The sequence below is a fragment of the Scyliorhinus torazame genome, chromosome 13 (assembly GCF_047496885.1).
Source record: "Scyliorhinus torazame isolate Kashiwa2021f chromosome 13, sScyTor2.1, whole genome shotgun sequence".
Lineage (NCBI taxonomy): Eukaryota > Metazoa > Chordata > Chondrichthyes > Carcharhiniformes > Scyliorhinidae > Scyliorhinus > Scyliorhinus torazame.
Window position 1 is genome coordinate 13,853,563 of NC_092719.1, and position 19,066 is coordinate 13,872,628.

At 48.2% G+C, this 19,066-nt stretch overlaps 1 protein-coding gene across 16 annotated transcripts in view; it reads right to left on the reverse strand.

Annotated features, from left to right (window-relative positions):
* usp6nl (USP6 N-terminal like) overlaps positions 1-19,066 on the reverse strand; it is a 373,327-nt gene that overhangs the window by 145,834 nt on the left and 208,427 nt on the right. For 13 of the 16 annotated variants that reach the window (XM_072471081.1, XM_072471079.1, XM_072471077.1 and 10 more), the window contains one exon: positions 7,275-7,348. The exons of the other annotated variants lie outside the window; for them this stretch is intronic. In XM_072471081.1, the coding sequence (XP_072327182.1) occupies positions 7,275-7,348 (74 nt within the window). The remainder of the gene's footprint in view (positions 1-7,274; positions 7,349-19,066) is intronic. 16 annotated transcript variants of the gene reach the window in all.

Here is a 19,066-nt window from a genome sequence, read left to right on the forward strand (position 1 = left end):
AACAAATTTGCAAAGAAATTAGAGAGGTGCAAGAATTAGAAAATATTTATAATAGGATCTTCAATTAAAAGGACCTTGGAGATAATTTTCTGCAGCTGTATGTTTACAGTCCAATGAGAGGGCAGGCATTGTTGGACCTGGTTCTGAGCAATGAGTTGACCAAGTGGATCAAATAACAGAGGGAGAATATTCAAAGATATCAAAGGAAACAATTTCTTGGTTTCCTGTTTCTTCCGATCACATTGGGCAACACGGTGGCATAGTGGTAAAGTCAACTTGGATGGGATGAGAATGCATCAGAGTTGAGAGAGATGGAATCAAATGTGGGCAGAATGTCGTGGGATACCTTCAAACAGATAGTATTGCAGGTATTCCCTTGAAGGGGAAATGGTGGATAAATAAACCCAGAGCAACCTAAATGTTAAGAGGGAGAGGTGAAGATGAAAAGGAAATGTACACGTATGGCAGGTTCGGAGTATCAAGGATTATGCCAATAAAGTGAGAAAGTGGAATTGAGGATTATATCAAATTATTTATTTTTTTTGAAATATATTTTATTGAAATTTTTCGATCACAATTTTTTCCCTTTACAAATCAAACATAAAAACAAAAAGAAAAATGTAACAGTACATGTAACATGTTGACCACAGTCTAATAAAAAGTAACTAACCAACATGATAAACGAATCAATTAACATAAAATGAAACTTTCCCCCCCCCCCCCCTCCCCCCTGGGTTGCTGCTGCTGGTCATCTATCTTCCCTCTAACGTTACGCTAGGTGGTCGAGGAATGGCTGCCACCGCCTGGTGAACCCTTGAGCCGATCCTCTCAGCGCAAACTTCATCTGCTCCAGTTTTATGAACCCCGCCATATTGTTTATCCAGGCCTCCAGTCCGGGGGGTTTTGCTTCCTTCCACGAGTAAAATCCTACGCCGGGCTACGAGGGACGCAAAGGCCACAACATCGGCCTCTTTCGCCTCCTGCACTCCCGGCTCATCCGCAACTCCAAATAAAGCTAACCCCCCAGCCTGGCTTGACCCGGACCTTCACCACCTTCGAAATCACTCCCGTCACTCCCCTCCAATGCCTCTCCAGTGCCGGGCACAACCAAAACATATGTGTGTGGTTTGCCGGGCTTCCGCCGCACCTCCCACACTTGTCCTCCACTCCGAAGAACCTGCTCAACCTTTCTCCCGTTATGTGTGCTCGATGTAGCACCTTAAATTGAATCAGGCTAAGCCTGGCGCACGAGGAAGAGGAATTTACCCTGCTTAGGGCATCAGCCCACAGACCCTCCTCTATCTCCTCCCCGAGCTCTTCTTCCCACTTTCCTTTTAGTTCGCCCACCAGCTCATTCCCCCCTTCTCTCATCTCTCGGTATATCTCTGACACCTTGCCCTCCCCGACCCACACCCCCGAGAGCATTCTATCCTGGATCCCTTGTGTTGGGAGCAATGGAAATTCCCTCACCTGTTGTCTTGTGAACGCCCTCACCTGCATATACCTAAAGAAATTTCCCCGGGGCAGCTTATACTTTTCCTCCAACGCTCCCAAGCTCGCAAACGTCCCATCTATAAATAAATCTCCCACCCTCCTAATTCCCAACTGGTGCCAGCTCTGGAATCCTCCATCTATCCTCCCTGGGGCAAACCTATGGTTGTTCCTGATTGAAGACCCCACCAGAGCTGCCAGCACACCTCTCTGTCGCCTCCATTGTCCCCAGATATTTAATGTTGCCGCCACCACTGGGTTCGTGGTAAATTTTTTTGGTGAGAGCGGTAGTGGCGCCGTCACCAGCACCTCTAGACTCGTCCCTTTACAGGACTTTCTCTCTAGTCTTTTCCACGCCACTCCCTCTCCCTCTATCATCCATTTACGGATCATCGCCACATTGGCGGCCCAATAGTAGTCGCCCAAATTCGGCAGCGCCAGTCCCCCTCTGTCTCTGCTACGTTGTAAGAACCCCCTCCTTACCCTCGGGACTTTCCCTGCCCACACAAAGCTCGTGATGCTCCTGTCTATTTTTTTAAAGAAGGCCTTAGTGATCAGTATAGGGAGACATTGGAATACAAATAGGAACCTCGGGAGGACCATCATCTTAATTGCCTGCACTCTGCCCGCCAGTGACAGTGGCTGCATGTCCCACCTCTTGAAGTCCTCTTCCATTTGTTCTACCAGTCGTGTCAGTTTAAGTCTGTGCAAGGTTCCCCAGCTCCTGGCTATCTGAATCCCCAGGAATCGGAAGTTTCTTTCCACTTTCCTTAGAGGCAGGCCATCTATCCCTCTACTCTGGTCCCCAGGGTGTATCACAAAAAGTTCACTCTTCCCCATGTTAAGCCTATATCCCAAGAAATCTCCGAACTCCCTCAATATCTGCATGACCTCTGTCATCCCCCCCACTGGGTCCGTCACATACAACAGTAGGTCATCCGCGTAGAGTGACACTCGGTGTTCTTCTCCCCCTCTAATCACCCCCCTCCATTTCCTGGAGTCTCTCAGCGCCATGGCCAGTGGTTCAATTGCCAACGCGAACAGTTCTGGAGATAGCGGGCATCCCTGTCTTGTTCCCCTGTCTAGTCGGAAATACTCCGATCTTTGCCGACCCGTGACCACACTTGCCGTTGGGGCCCCATAAAGGAGTTTGACCCAGCTAATAAACCCGTTCCCAAACCCGAACCTCCTTAGCACCTCCCATAGGTACTCCCACTCCACCCTGTCAAATGCCTTCTCTGCATCCATTGCCGCCACTATCTCTGCCTCCCCCTCTACTGGGGGCATCATTATCACCCCTAATAGCCGTCGCACGTTGACATTTAGTTGTCTCCCCTTTACGAATCCTGTCTGGTTTCGTGCACCACCCCCGGGACACAGTCCTCTATCCTCGATGCCAGCACCTTTGCTAGCAATTTGGCGTCCACATTTAATGGTGAAATAGGCCTATAGGACCCGCACTGCAGCGGATCTTTATCCCGCTTCAAAATTAGCGATATCGTCGCCTCCGACATTGTCGGGGGTAGAGTCCCTCCTTCCCTGGCCTCGTTAAAAGTCCTCACCAACAGCGGGGCCAGCAGGTCCACATATTTTCTATAAAATTCCACCGGGAACCCATCTGGTCCCGGAGCCTTCCCTGCCTGCATATTCCCCAGCCCCTTGGTAACCTCGTCCACCCCAATTGGTGCCCACAGGCCTTCCGCCTCCTGCTCCTCCACCCTCGGGAACCTTAATTGGTCCAGGAACTGCCGCATCTCCTCTTTTCCCTCCGGGGGTTGGGACCTATAAAGTCTTTCGGAAAAGGTCTTAAACACCCCGTTTATCTTCCCTGCTCTCTGCACCGTAGCTCCCTTTTCGTCTCCAATTCCCCCTATCTCCCTCGCCGCTGTCCTCTTTCGCAGCTGATGGGCCAACAGGCGACTAGCCTTTTCCCCATACTCATACCTCACCCCGTGCCTTCCTCCACAGCACCTCCGCCCTCCTGGGGGTCAGAAGGTCGAACTCCGTCTGGAGTCGTCGTCTCTCCCTGTACAGTCCCTCCTCCGGGGTCTCCGCAAATTCCCTGTCTACCCTTAGGATCTCCCCCAGTAGTCTTTCCCTTTCCTTGGCCTCTGTTTTCCCTTTGTGGGCCCTGATGGAGATCAGCTCTCCTCTGACCACCGCCTTTAGTGCTTCCCATACCACTCCCACTCGGACCTCCCCGTCGTCATTGGCCTCCAGGTACCTCTCGATACATCCCCGCACTCTTCCACAGACTCCCTCATCCGCCAACAATCCCACATCTAATCGCCAGAGTGCTCGCTGCTCCCTCTCCTCTCCTAGTTCCAGGTCCACCCAATGTGGGGCATGATCCGAGATAGCTATGGCTGAATACTCAGTTTCTTCCACCCTCGAGATCAACGACCTTCCCAAAACAAAAAAAATCTATCCGGGAGTACACCTTATGAACATGGGAGAAGGAGGCGAACTCCCTGGCCGTTGGTCTAAGAAATCGCCATGGATCCACTCCCATTTGGTCCATAAACCCCTTAAGCACCTTGGCCGCTGCCGGCCTTCTTCCGGTCTTAGATCTGGATCTATCTAACCCTGGGTCCAGCACGGTGTTGAAGTCTCCCCCCATTATCAAGATTCCGACCTCCAGGTCCGGTATACGTCCCAGCATCCACCTCATAAATCCCGCATCGTCCCAATTCGGGGCATATACGTTAACCAACACAACCTCCATTCCCTCCAGCCTGCCACTCACCATTACATATCTGCCTCCACTATCTGCTACAGTGCTCCGTGCTTCAAATGCTACCCGTTTCCCCACCAAAATGGCCACCCCTCTGTTCTTTGCGTCCAGTCCTGAGTGGAACACCTGTCCCACCCAACCTTTCCTTAACCTAACTTGGTCCGCCACCTTCAGGTGCGTCTCCTGGAGCATAGCCACTTCTGCCCTCAGTCCTTTCAAGTGCGCGAGCACTCGGGCCCTTTTAATCGGTCCATTTAGGCCTCTCACGTTCCACGTGATCAGCCTCACTAGGGGGCTATCTGCCCCCTTCCCGTGTCGACTAGCCATCACCCTCTCTAGGCCAGTCCCACGTCCCGATTCCGCGCTCCCACTCGTTCCCCAGGTGCCGCATTCCAGCCCCGACCACCCTTTCTTTAGCCAGTTCCTCTTTGATTTCTGCAGCAGCAATCCAGTTATCCTCCCCCCCCCCCGCTAGATCCCCCTCTAGCGTGATTGCTCCCCCCATATTACTTCCGCAAGTCAGCTGACTTCAACTGACCCCGGCTTCTCCTGCTCACTCCTTGACCCCCCCGTGTGGGGAACTCCCATCTACCTTGCGCCTATCTTCCCGCCATCATCTTTCTGGCGCGGGAACATCTCTGTAGCTGACCCGCCTCTTGTGGCGCAGCTCCCTCTCCCACCCCACTCCCATTCCTCATCCCCCGCCTATGTCTCTTCATTCCCCTCCCCCCCCCCCCCCACCGGCGCCCACATTTCTTAGTGTCTCCCCCCTTCCCAATTTACATCTCTGTATACATCGACAGTGACATTTCCCTGTAATATCAGTCCCTCAGTTCCGATCCAATTTCTCATCTTTAATAAAGGTCCATGCTTCTTCCACCGTTTCGAAGTAGTGATGGCTCTCCTGGTACGTAACCCATGGTCGCGCCGGCTGCAGCATCCCGAACTTCACCTTCTTCTTGTGTAACACCTCCTTGGCTCGATTAAAACTCGCCCTCCTTCTCGCCACCTCCGCACTCCAATCCTGGTACACCCGTACCACTGCATTCTCCCATCTACTACTCCGTACCTTTTTGGCCCATCTCAGAACCACTTCTCTATCATTAAAGCGGTGAAATCGCACGATTGTCGCCCTAGGTGGTTCTCCCGCCTTTGGTCTCCTCGCCGGGACCCGATGAGCCCCCTCCACTTCTAAGGGGCCCGCAGGGGCCTCAGCTCACATCAGCGAGCTTAGCATCGTGCTCACGTAAGCCCCGCAGTCCGCTCCTTCCACTCCCTCAGGGAGACCCAGGATCCGAAGGTTCTTCCTTCGTGCTCTGTTTTCTAGGGCCTCAATCCTTTCAATGCACTTTTTGTGGAGCGCCTCGTGCGTCTGTGTTTTGACCGCCAGGCCCAGGATCTCGTCCTCATTATCCGTCACCTTCTGCTCCACCACGCGGAGCTCTGTCTCCTGGGACCTTTGTGCCTCCTTAAGCCCCTCAATTGCCTGTAGCATCGGGGTCAGCACCTCCTTCTTTAGTAGCTCCACACACCGTCTTAAAAATTCGTCTTGATCGGGCCCCCATGTCGCCTGGGCTTTCTCCGCCGCTATCTCGCTTCTTTTTCCTTTCTGTCCCTATCGTCGAGGATTCCTCGCGATGTAGCCGCCGCCGCCGGTATTTTCCTCTTTCGTTGGGGGGGGACTCCCTATTAACTCACCCCACACCGGGTTTCGTTGTGTAAAATTTCCCGTTGGGGCTCTTAAAAGAGCCCGAAGGTCCGTTGGAGCTGGAGCCGCCGAAACGTGCGGCTTAGCTGGTCATCGCCGCAACCGGAAGTCTATATCAAATTATTAATGATCTCATGGAATGGCGAAGCAGACACAATGGGCCAAATAGTCTATTTCTCCTCCTCTATCTTATGGTACAGTCCCTGATATCCAGTCACAACACTTAAAGTAGCCTATGTAAAATTGCACACGAGATGGTTAAAAACAAGATTTCTAGGTGCCATTGATGAAAACACAATGTAGCTGAAACACATCCCTTTTCTTTTCTAACAGACATAGCTGGCTTAACTTTGTTTTATAGAAAATTCACCCCATTATTTTTAATTTAACTGTATCATCATTAATAGATGTTCCATGATTGCAAACAGAAACCTAAATATTCATGTTTACTAATGCAATGAAATGCCCATAGATACTTGCGTGATTGAACTGTTTCCGTTATTCAATCTGCTAGTATTTATTAAAAGGAACCCAGAGTAATTAAACTATTTAAGTACTCAACTTCTCTCGGTAGTTGTGGTTTGCATTTTCCATGTATAATAGAGAAGTAGAATACTACAGACATATAGAGCTGTATATTTTTAAGGTACATGACCATCTCCCAAAACAACTGCCTATCTCTTGAATAATTTGGTTAGGAATATATTAGACAGTGGATAAAGGTGTAAAACTTGCAAGGTGGTTAAGGTGTATCATATTATTCATGCTATCTGACAAATCGATAAAAAGGCACGGATTAATTTAGTATGACAGTACATTGATAGCTTCTGAAGGAAAAGGCATAAAATCAAGACTTGATCAACGGGAATTGACTTTTAAAAAAAAAAAAAAAATTTAGAGTGCCCAATTCATTTTTTCCAATTAAGGGGCAATTTAGCATGGCCAATCCACCTACCCTGCACATCTTTGGGTTGTGGGGGCAAAACCCACACAAACACAGGGAGAATGTGTAAACTCCACACGGACAGTGACCCAGAGCCACGATCGAACCTGGGAACTCGGCGCCGTGAGGCAGCAGTGCTAACCACTGCGCCACCGTGCTGCCCCAACGGGAATTGACTTAGCTTCACATTGAATTATGAAGAATCGGTGAATTATGATGAAACGGTCTAAGGATGAATCGGTATAGTTGAAAGAAACATTCATTCCCCCAGCCTACATTCCTCAATAATTTCATTCAACAGAGTGTCTGCTGAAGCAGTCATTCACTCATTCAGCAATCAATGTGAAGAAAGGAGCGACAAAATCTCAAACATATGGTGCAGATTGAAAATACTTCACCTTGTCATACTTTGATACTATCTCAGCTCGCTCTTCGGCAAGTTTCATTGCCGCATTCTGCTCGGCATCTGTATCTGTAGGCAGACCAGAAAAAATAAGCGTTAGTATTACAAATCTTTGTGCGGCATGGTGGCCTAGTGGTTAACACTTCTGCCTCAGGGTGCTAGGGCCCGTGTTTAATCCCGGCCTCGTGTGACTGTCCATGTGGAGTTTGCACATTCTCCCCGTGTCTGCATGGATCTCGCCCCTACAACCCAAAGATGTGCAGGGTAGGTGGATTGGCCACACTTATATGTCCCTTAATTGGAAGAAAATAATTGGGTACTCTAAATTTATAAAAGTATGACAAGTCGTTCCCAAGTATTAATAAAAGTATTAAACAAAATGATTTTGAAATAGCCGTTTCTTCTCAGGATAGTATTACTTAATGTAACTGGGTGCAGCAGGCTGAATCACATAAGACTATAATAAGACCATAAGACACAGGAGCAGAATTAGGCCACTCGGCCCATCGAGTCTGCTCCGCCATTCAATCATGGCAGATATTTTCTCATCCCCATTCTCCTGCCTTCTCCCCATAACCCCTGATCCCCTTACTGATCAAGAACCTATCTGTGACTTTTTAAAAAATATATATATTTTATTAAACTTTTCAAACACAATTTTTCTACCTTACAAATCAACATGAAAGATAACACAATAACTAATAGGTAACATTATTTAAATAAAATAGTGAACTAACAAAGTAACAAAAAAAATAGTGCTCCCCCCCCCCCACCCCCAACCAGAACAAAACGGGTCCTCCCCCCCCCTCCTCCCCCCCTTCTTCCCTCCTCCTCCCCCCCCCCCCCCCTTCTTCCCTCCTCCTCCCCCCCCCCCCGCCCCTCTGGACTGCTGCTGCTGACGATCTATTTTCCCTTAACGTTCCGCGAGATAGTCAAGGAACGGTTGCCACCGCCTGGAGAACCCCTGAACCGATCTTCTCAACGCAAACTTCATCCGTTCCAGTTTTATGAACCCTGCCATATCGTTTATCCAGGCCTCCACGCCGGGGGGTTTCGCTTCCTTCCACATGAGTAAGATCCTTCGCCGGGCTACCAGGGACGCAAAGGCCAGAATATCGGCCTCTTTCACCTCCCGGCTCCTCCGCTACCCCAAATATAGCTAACCCCCAACCTGGCTTGACCCGGACCTTCACCACCTTTGAAATCACTCTTGCCACTCCCCTCCAGTACTCATCCAGTGCCGGGCACGACCAAAACATGTGTGTGGTTCTCCGGGCTTCCCAAACACCTCCCACACCTGTCCTCCACCCCGAAGAACCTGCTCAGCCTCGCTCCCGTCATGTGTGCTCTGTGTAGAACCTTGAATTGTATCAGGCTAAGCCTGGCACACGAGGAAGAGGAATTTACCCTACTTAGGGCATCAGCCCACAGACCCTCCGCAATCTCCTCCCACAGCTCTTCTTCCCATTTTCCTTTCAGCTCCTCTACCAGCGCCTCCCCCTCATGTCTCATCTCCTGATATATTTCGGACACTTTGCCCTCCCCAACCCATACCCCCGAAATCACTCTATCCTGGATCCCCTGTGTCGGGAGCAGCGGAAATTCCCTCACCTGTTGCCTCGTAAACGCCCTCACTTGCATTTATCTAAAGATATTCCCCGGGGGCAACTCATACTTTTCCTCCAGCGCTCCCAGGCTCACAAACGTCCCGTCAATAAACAAGTCTCTGTCTCCTAATTTCTGCCCGATGCCAGCTCTGGAACCCTCCGTCCATCCTTCCTGGGACAAACCTATGGTTGTTCCTGATCGGGGACCACACCGAGGCACCCATCACACCCCTATGTCGCCTCCATTACCCCATGATCCTTCAGGTTGCCGCCACCACTGGGTTTGTGGTGTACCTTTTCGAGGAGAGCGGTAGCGGCGCCATCACCAGCGCCTTTAGGCTCGTTCCTTTACAGGACGCCATCTCCAGCCTCTTCCACGCCGCCCCCTCTCCCTCCCCCATCCACTTGCGAACCATCGCCACATTGGCGGCCCAGTAATAATCGTCCAGATTCGGCAACGCCAGTCCCCCTCTGTCCCTGCTGCGCTGCAAGAACCCCCTCCTTACCCTCGGGGTCGTCCCTGCCCACATGAAACTCATAACACTCCTATCTATTTTCTTTAAAAAGGCTTTAGCGATCAAAATGGGGAGACATTGAAACACAAAAAGAAACCTTGGGAGGACCATCATCTTGACCGCCTGCACTCTGCCCGCCAGTGAGAGCGGCAGCATATCCCACCTCTTGAAATCCTCCTCCATCTGCTCCAACAGCCGCGTCAGATTGAGTTTGTGTAGAGTTCCCCAGCTCCTGGCTACCTGAATCTCCAAATATCGGAAGCTCCTTTCCGCTCTCCTTAACGGCAGGCCGTCCATCCCTCTTCCCTGATCCCCGGGGTGTACTATGAAAAGCTCACTCTTCCCCATATTAAGCCTATATCCCGAAAAATCTCCAAACTCCCTCAATATCTGCATAACCTCTGTCATCCCCTCCACAGGATCCGCCACATACAGCAGTAGGTCATCTGCGTAGAGTGACACTCGGTGTTCCTCTCCCCCTCTAACCAGCCCCCTCCACTTCCTAGAGTCTCTCAACGCTATGGCCAGCGGTTCAATTGCCAGCGCGAACAGTAATGGGGACAGAGGGCACCCCTGCCTTGTTTCCCTATGTAACCGAAAATACTCAGATCTCTGCCGATTTGTGACTACACTTGCCACTGGGGCCCCATAGAGGAGTTTAACCCAACTGACAAACCCCTCCCCGAACCCAAACCTCCTCAGCACCTCCCATAAATACTCCCACTCTACCCTATCAAATGCCTTCTCTGCATCCATCGCTGCCACTATCTCTGCCTCCCCCTCCGCTGGGGGCATCATTATCACCCCCAACAGACGTTGCACGTTAACATTCAATTTTCTCCCCTTTACAAACCCTGTCTGGCCTTCATGCACCACCCCCGGGGCACAATCCTCGATCCTCATCGCCAGCACTTTTGCCAGCAACTTGGCGTCTACAGTCAGGAGCGAGATAGGCCTATATGACTCGCATTGCAGCGGATCTTTATCTCGCTCCAGGATTAGTGATATCGTCGCCTCCGACATTGTCGGGGGTAGAGTCCCCCCTTCTCTGGCCGCGTTAAAGGTTCTTGCCAACAGCGGGGCCAACAACAAGTCCACATACTTCCTATAAAATTCCACCGGGAACCCGTCTGGTCCCGGGGCCTTCCCTGCCTGCATGTTCCCCAGCCCTTTAGTCACCTCGTCCACCCCGATTGGCACCCCCAGACCTGCCACCTCCTGCTCCTCCACCTTCGGGAACCTTAGTTGGTCCAAAAACTGTTGCATCCCCTCTTTTCCATCCGGGGGTTGGGACCTATATAGCCTCTCATAAAAGGTCTTAAACACCTCATTTACCTTCCCTGCACTCCGCACCGTAGTTCCCGTTTCATCCCTAACTCCCCCTATTTCCCTCGCCGCTATCCGCTTACGAAGCTGGTGAGCCAGCAGCCGGCTCGCCTTTTCCCCATATTCGTATCTCATCCCTTGTGCCTCCTCCACTGTGCCTCTGCCTTCCCTGTGGTTAGCAGGTCAAACTCCGTCTGAAGTCTTCGCCTCTCCCTAAATAGTCCTTCGTCCGGGGCCTCCGCATATCTTTTATCCACCCTCAAAATCTCCCTCACTAATCTCTCCCTTTATTTTCTACTTGTAAGCCCTAATAGAGATCAACTCTCCCCTAACCACCGCCTTCAGCGCTTCCCATACTACCCCCACCTGGACCTCACCATCATCATTGACCTCCAGGTACCTTTCAATACATCCCCGCACCCTTCCACAGACTCCCTCATCCGCCAATAGTCCCACATCCAGCCGCCAGAGTGGGCGTTGTTCCCTCTCCTCGCCTAGTTCCAGATCCACCCAGTGTGGGGCATGGTCTGAAACGGCTATGGCCGAGTACTCCGTTCCTGCCATCCTCGAAATCAGTGCCCTACTCAAAACAAAGAAATCTATCCGGGAGTATACCTTATGAACATGGGAGAAAAAGGAAAACTCTTTGGCCAACGGCCTAGCAAATCTCCACGGATCCACTCCCCCCATTTGCAAGTTTCAATAAGATCCCCCCTCACCCTTCTAAACGCCAACGAGTACAGACCCAGAGTCCTCAAACGTTCCTCATATGACAAGTTCTTCATTCCATCTGTTGCAGTCTGATTTTATGTCCTTGTACTACTACTACTACCAGCTCTTGATAACTCGGTGAAGTGCAACAAGTCAACTCAATCACGTTTCTTCTCAAGAAAATTTAACTGTTGAGTTTATTGACAGTTGTATTTATATATGATTGGCCTCCCAAATTTGATGCATTATTATTGGGCGACGAATGCAGAGCACGTTCAGGGATGGAATAGGGAGGCGGGTCTTTGTGGGTGAGGATGGAGGCAGGTTCATGTAGGGAGTCGGGGTTATAGGCACTGGCAACGGCGCTGGTCCCGATGGCCCTAGGTAAGTATTCGATGAGTCCAGTAATGCTGGCCACACTGAGGATCTGGAGGCAATTTCAGCAGCATTTTAGGTCGGGTGCCCGGGGGGTTGCCGTTTAGGGGAATTCAAGAGTTTGAGCCAAGGAGGATGGATGCGAGGTTTCGGGGATGGGAAGAGAAGGCGATTAAGGAGGTGAAGGATCTGTTTCTGCATGGGCAGTGTGCCAGCTTGGAGGAGCTGAATGAGAAGTTTGGATTAGCGCGGGTATATGCAGGTGTGGATTTAGCGAGGAGGGTCTTCCCGGCCTTTCCAAAAGCGCCTGCTTCCTCACTTTCGGAGGCAGTGCTGACAGCATCAGTTGGAAAGTTGGCGGTTTACGGGAGAATTCGAGGAAAATGGGGTGTCCATGGAGGGAGTTAAAGCAAAGTGGGAAGAGGAGCTGGGGGCAGCGCTGAAGGAGGGATTGTGGCTTGGGTTGCTGTGGAGGGCAAATGCCGCAGCTTTGTGTGCGAGGCTGGGACTAATGTAGCTGCACCGCAGTAAATTGGGCTCACATTCTTTGTAGTTTAGAATAATGAGAAGCCATCTCATTCAAATCTACAACATTCACATGGAGGGAACGCTGAGAGGATGTTTCCGATGGTTAAAGAATCTCAAACATGGGGTCACAGTCTAAGGATAAGGGGCTGATCGTTTAAGACAGAGTTGAGGAGAAGTTTATTCACTCAAAGGGTTGTGAATCTTTTGAATTCCCCACCTCAGAGGGCTTTGGATGCTTCATCATTAAATACATTTAATGTTGGGACAGACAGGTTTTTGTTGTCTCAGGGATTGAAGGGATACGGGGAACAGGTGAAAAATGAGTTCAAGCCCAAGAGCCAGGATTTTGAGAGTTGAAGTTTCAGTGAGATTGGCTGACACAGTGAGATTAAATGCCGAGGTGGGTTGTTGAGAAATACACAGAATCCGTTCTGGTCGCATTTGTCATTTATTGAAATGAAATGAAAATGAAAAGCGCTTATTGTCACAAGTAGGCTTCAAATGAAGTTACTGTGAAAAGCCCCTAGTCGCCATATTCCGGCGCCTGTTCGGGGAGGCTGGTACACGATTGCATAGTGTGGTGTGTCTGACCACTGTTTGCCTTTTGATTCATATATAACTCATACTTGCCCTGTTTGTTAGCAATTAAGAGAAATATTGGAAATTATTTCTTGTATCGTAGTAAAGTGTATTTTTCATCTTTTCAAAATCTGGTGGCTTTATTCTATTAGGAAGTGTCTTCAATCTCAAACTTTGTCTTCTTTAAACAAAACATTATCAGTCCCTCACAACAACTTGGTCAAGGATCTTAAACAGAGTTGAATTGCTTTGTCCCCTTTCCTGTCTTGGATTGCTATCTTAATTAGATGAGTCAAGGACTTCATTTGAGTTATTACCACTATTCATCTCTTCCTTTCGATATATTTCACACCACTTACTTTCATTCAAACATGAAAACGAAGCTACTTCAGGAAATGATAGTGAACTAATACTTAATCGGAATAAAATTCATCCAGGTAAACCTAGACATAGTAACGGTCTTGTGCTTTTTTGAGGAAATAACAGGTCTGTTTAACAATGGAAGTTCTTTGAATGTGAATGCAAACTAATTCTTTTGATACCTCACAAGCAACAAGCTCACAAAGGAAAACATGGAGAGTGAGGAAAAATTCTGAGATGGGCTGGAATTTTGGTAAACCAGAGAAAGTGAAGTGAGCTTATGAATGAGGTTTCACCAAAATAGTTTGGGATTGCTAGCATGTGCCACAAAATCAATATCGGGCCGTGACTATTTAGAATGGATATAAGCAAATTTAGCTTTTAGAGGAAGAATAACTATGTAGATTTACAGATGGCGTCAAATGGAGTGGGAGAGATAGTCAAACAGGGGGCTATCAACACAAATATTTTTCAAAATCTTTATACGTGGAGGTCGTGACCTGATAAGACAACATAACGAGACATTAGGGAAGGGAAATTAGCCACATGAATATTGCACTCAGGCACTGGAAATAACATTTGGAAGTAACAGTGACTAGCTTTACAGATTCAAAAAGGACCATGTTTAGCTGTGGAACAAGCAGCTAACTAGCTTTTACGTTATACTGACAGAGAGATATATCATATATCATAAGAGGCGAATACAAATTTACAGAAGGTGCTAGTACTATGACAGCAAAAGTACTGCATATGATACGGATTGCTGCAGTATAACATGGGGATGCCAATATCAAGGGTAGTGCAGTAAAAGTCAACTAAATGAACACCACAAAGCATTTAAGATACAAGGCCAACATCCTGAATTTATTTAGAATCTTGAACAGCAAAATATCCCAGGAGACTTCAAAGGAATTCAAATGACAAAAAACTTGTACCAAACCAAAGGAGGAGCTAACAGGGCCCATAATGAAAAGTTTGGTCAAAAAGATAAGTTTTCAAGTATTTTGAAGGAGGAAAAGGGAATGAGAGGCAGACAGAAATAGGAAAGTAATTCCAAAGCTTAGGATATAGATAGGTGAAGTCTCGGTCTCCCAATTGTGAGACAAAGGAAGTGGGGGATATACCAAAGTCCTCAACTGGAGCAATGCAGATTTTAAAATATTAAAGGATGAGGGAGCTTACTGAGCTGGAGTGAGTGATGCCATGAAGGGTTGTAAACACATGGATGAAAATCTTGAAATTGAGAAATTGATGCACTGGGATGAACTCAAGTTTATGGAGGGTGAAGTCAGGAGTTTGGCCAAGACAGCACTGAAGTAGTCAAGACTGAACTAACAGAAGCACACGAGGTTTCCAGCAGCAGTAGCCAGAAAGGATACGAGTTCAGAAGCTCAACTCAAGGTCAAAGTCATATGGGATGATGAGAGTTATGAACAGGCTGGTTCAGGCTCAGACGGTGGACTGAGGGGGGATTGGAATTAGTCACTGGAGGACAGTGTTTGTGGCTGGGACAACGACAACAGCTTTGCATGCCAAAGTTGTTGTTTTTTTAAATTTAGAGTACCCAATTCTTTTTTTTCCAATTAAGGGGCAATTTAGCATGGCCAATCCGCAGGCCCTGGGTTGGTTAGTGGGCCCGTGTCGTCCACCGCGCTCGTGGAGGATTTGGGCCTGGAAGGCGAGGGTGCACGAGGCTCTCTGCAGTTGGGTGCAGGGCTCACTCTTGCCTGACACTGTGTCGCCACTCAGCCCTCTGGGGGACTCCCGTAATCTGGCACATCATAATTGAAGGTTCTTTTGTTTTTTCTGGCTACATAGATAGTTCAGGCTGTGTACAGTATTGGGCTCCCATCCACCAACACCCCGACTCCCTCCCTCCCCACCACCCCCCTTCGGGGGGGTGAAACCCACGCAAACAAGGGGAGAATGTGCAAACTCCACACGGACAGTGACCCAGGGCCAGGATTCGGACCCGGGTCCTCAGCGCCGTAGTCCCAGTGCTAACCACTGCACCACGTGCCGCCCTATGCCAAAATCAATTTTGAAAATATGTCCTTCCAGAACTGTATGTCAAGCCAGCAGTTTACAACCCAGTTGGAGTGGGAGGATTTAGAGAAGTGGTGGAAAGATACAATTGAGTGTTCTTCAGCATGTGGAACCATTTTTAGTTGATGTTTCTGCATATAATAATAATCTTTATCAGAGTCACAAGTAGCCTTACATTAACACTGCAATGAAAAATCCCCTAGTTGCCACACTTCGGGTACACTGAAGGAGAATTCAGAACGTTCAATTCACCTAACAAGTACGTCTGCCGGGAATTGTGGGAGGAACCCGGAGCACCCGGAGGAAACCCACGCAGACATGGGGAGAACATGCAGACTCCGCACAGACAGAGACCCAAGCCAGGATCGACCTGGAACCTTGGTGCTGTGAAGCATCAGTTATAGATGAAAAAGGATGAGGTCACCGATGGGTCCCTGGAGTACACCAGAATTAATGGGGCAGGCTGAAGTGTTTGGGATTGCTTACTTGGGCTAAGAGGGGATCAGGCGAGATATTATTTCATGTATTCGTAATTCAGCATGGCATAAATTGAAATCTAATGCTTTTGAGATTGCATTAACTCTGACCAGAAGACACAGTTTTGGGACTTTTAATAAAAGAGGGCATGTGCACACAGGATTTATATTTAAATGCTTTCTGCAGTGAGTGGTGAACCTTTGAATGGACTACGCGGGGTAGTGGTGAAATCGTAGTGCAGAGTAAACTATTGAGCTGGATAAACACTTAAAGTGGCTATTTATTTTTGAAAACATATAGTCTACTCAGTTGCTTACCTAATTTGCCTCTTCATCCAACAGACAGCAAGGTGTGAAACCCGACCATTAAACCCTACCTCAGCTTGAAATTTAGACAGACATAGCAATATAGTATCTTATTAGTGCTGCATTAATGAAAGGGTCATCCGTCAGATGAAATTTTAGATAGCTGTATCATCTTTGTCTTGCCCCCCCAAAATCCAGTCAAAAAACTGTCAGAAAGGCGGCACAATTGATAGCACTGCTGCGTCACAGACCCGGGTTCGATCCCCGCTCCGGGTCACTGGCTATGTGGAGTTTGCACATTGTCCCCGTGTCTGCGTAGGTTTCACCCCCTCAACCCCAAGATGTGCGGGGTAGGTGGATTAGCCACACTAAATTGTCCCTTAATTGGAAAAAAAGAATTGGGCCTTATGGGCAGTTATTGTTGGACCTTTGATGAGAATAGCACTCCAGACAAACTGCCCACACTATCCACCATCAAGCAGGCAGCAGCAGAAAGAACCCTTCACTCATTGTGGAAGTCTCATTTCTGGAAAGACAGGATCACCCTACCATAGCCAACCTGACCTCTAGAGGAACATTTAATCAGTCCTTTGATTCCATACTCTGAATTCACCCAAATCTGTAACTTGTATTGTATTGTGGCCATGCCCTGAACCCTCTTCCCTCTTCCCCGTTTGTTGTGCGAGTGCAAAAGGGGTTGAATACTACCAAACCCCGCTGGCATGTGTGACTGTGTATCTGTAAAAATAAACCAACCCTTATTATTTTATCTTGCCTCAAGTTTGCTGTGCAAGCTATTCAGAAAGGATTGGAACACTCCAAATTTAAAGTTTGAGAAAATACGACACCATTATAAAGGGAGAAATCACAATTTAAAAATACCTTTCTGTTTACAGATGGGTAGTGAGAGGAGAAGTCAGGGAAGTTGAAATGAATTCCTGCTGCCTGTAACACAGGCAAGCGCGAGTATTCCATTGCACTTCTGCCTCGTGCCTTGCAGATGGTGGACAGGCTTTGGGGAGTCAGGGGGAGAGTTAATCGCCGCAGAATTCCCAGCCTAAACAGCTGCTCTTGCAGCCGCAGTACTTATATGGCTGGTTCAGTTCAGGTTCTGGCCATTTCCCAGGATGTTGATAGAGGGGAAGTCAGTGATAGTTATGCCATTGAAAGGGTGACAGGGCAGCACAGTGGTTAGCACTGTTGTTTCACAGCGCCAGGGGCCTGTGTTCGATTCCCAGCTTGGGTTGCTGTCGGTGCAGGTTCTGCTCATTCTCCTCGTGTCTGCATGGGTTTCATCCGGGTGCTCCGATTTCCTCCCACAAGTCCCGAAAGATGGGCTTGTTCGGTGGATTGGACATTCTGAATTCTCCCTCTGTGTACCCGAACAGGCGCCAGTGTGTGGCAACTAGGGACTTTTCACAGTAACTTCATTGTAGTGTTAACCTAAGTGTTAACGTAAGCCTACTTGTGACACTAATAAAGATTAGTATTATTATGCCAGGGGAGGGGGGATGGTTAGATTCTCTCTTGCTGTCTTGTTGGAGATGTTCACTGCTTGCCACTTGGTGTGACACAAATGTTCCTTGCCACTGACAATCAAGTCTGAATGTTGTCCAGGTCTTGCTGAATATAGACATTGAGTGCTTCAGTATCTGAGGAGCAGCGAATTATGCTGAATGTACAATCAGTGAACATCCCTACCTCTGACCTTGTGGTGTGGTGATGGTTGGGGGACCTCCAATAACCACAACCATCTTCCTTGTGCTAGGTATAATTCCAGCCAGCAGAGAGTTTTCTCCAATTTCTATTAACTGCCATTTTGCTCGGGCTCCTTGATGCCACACTCAAGTCAAGGCTACCTTGATGTCATGGGTAGCCATTCTCACCTCCCAAGTGCATTTATTTTATCCAATTTTGGGCCACGGTCATAATGAGGTGAAAAGCTGAGTGTCAGGGAGTCAGTTATTCCTAACCAAGTGCCATTTTAAGAGTATTGTCGATGACCCCTTCCATCACTTTACTGATGATCAAGAGTAGAATGATGGGCAGTAATTGGCCAGATTGGATTTGTTCATCTTTTTGTAGGCAGGATATGTCAGGGCAATTTTCTACACTGCCTAGTAGGTGCCAGTGTTGTAGTTTTATTGGAACAGCACGGCTAGTTCTGGAGTACAAGTCTTCAGTAATGTTGCGGGAATGTTTTCAGGGCCCATAACCTTTGATATCATATGGAGTGAACTGAATTGGTTGAAGACTGGCATCTGTGCTTTCATAGTTCACTTTAGCCCGCTCTGTCTTCATGGCTTCATAATTGCCCTTATTTAAATATAAAGCACTCGTCTTGGATCCACTTCGCTCTCCCTCAAACTAAATGTGAAATTCAATCAGATTATCATCACTGCCATGAAGGGGTCCCTTCACAATGGGGCCACTAATTAACCCAGTCTCATTTTACATCAGCAGATCTAGAGTAGCCTACTCTCTGGTTGGTGCCAAAACATATAGTCCTCAGACGCCATCCCGAACACACTGAACTGATTATTCAAGCAATCTTTGCCAATCAGATTTGTCCAATTCTATGTAGATTAAAATCACCTATAATGATTGCCATATCTTTCTCACAAGCCCCCTTTATTTCTTCCTCTATACTCTGTCTTACAGTATGGTTACTGTTAGTGGGCTATAAACCACTTCCATAAGTGACTTCTTACTTCTACCCAAGCTGTTTCTACATCCATAAGTAAGATAATCTCTCTCTCTCTCTATTGTACCAATGGCATCATTAATGAACAGAACTAAACCTCCACCTTGTCCTAGCTTCCTGTCCTTCATAAATATAATGTAGCCTTGAACATTCACGCCCCAGTCTTGGCCATCAGATCATCTGTATTTATTTCTATTTGTGCTGCCAATTTATCTATCTTGCTACAAGCATACTCCGCAGAGCTTTCATTTCTG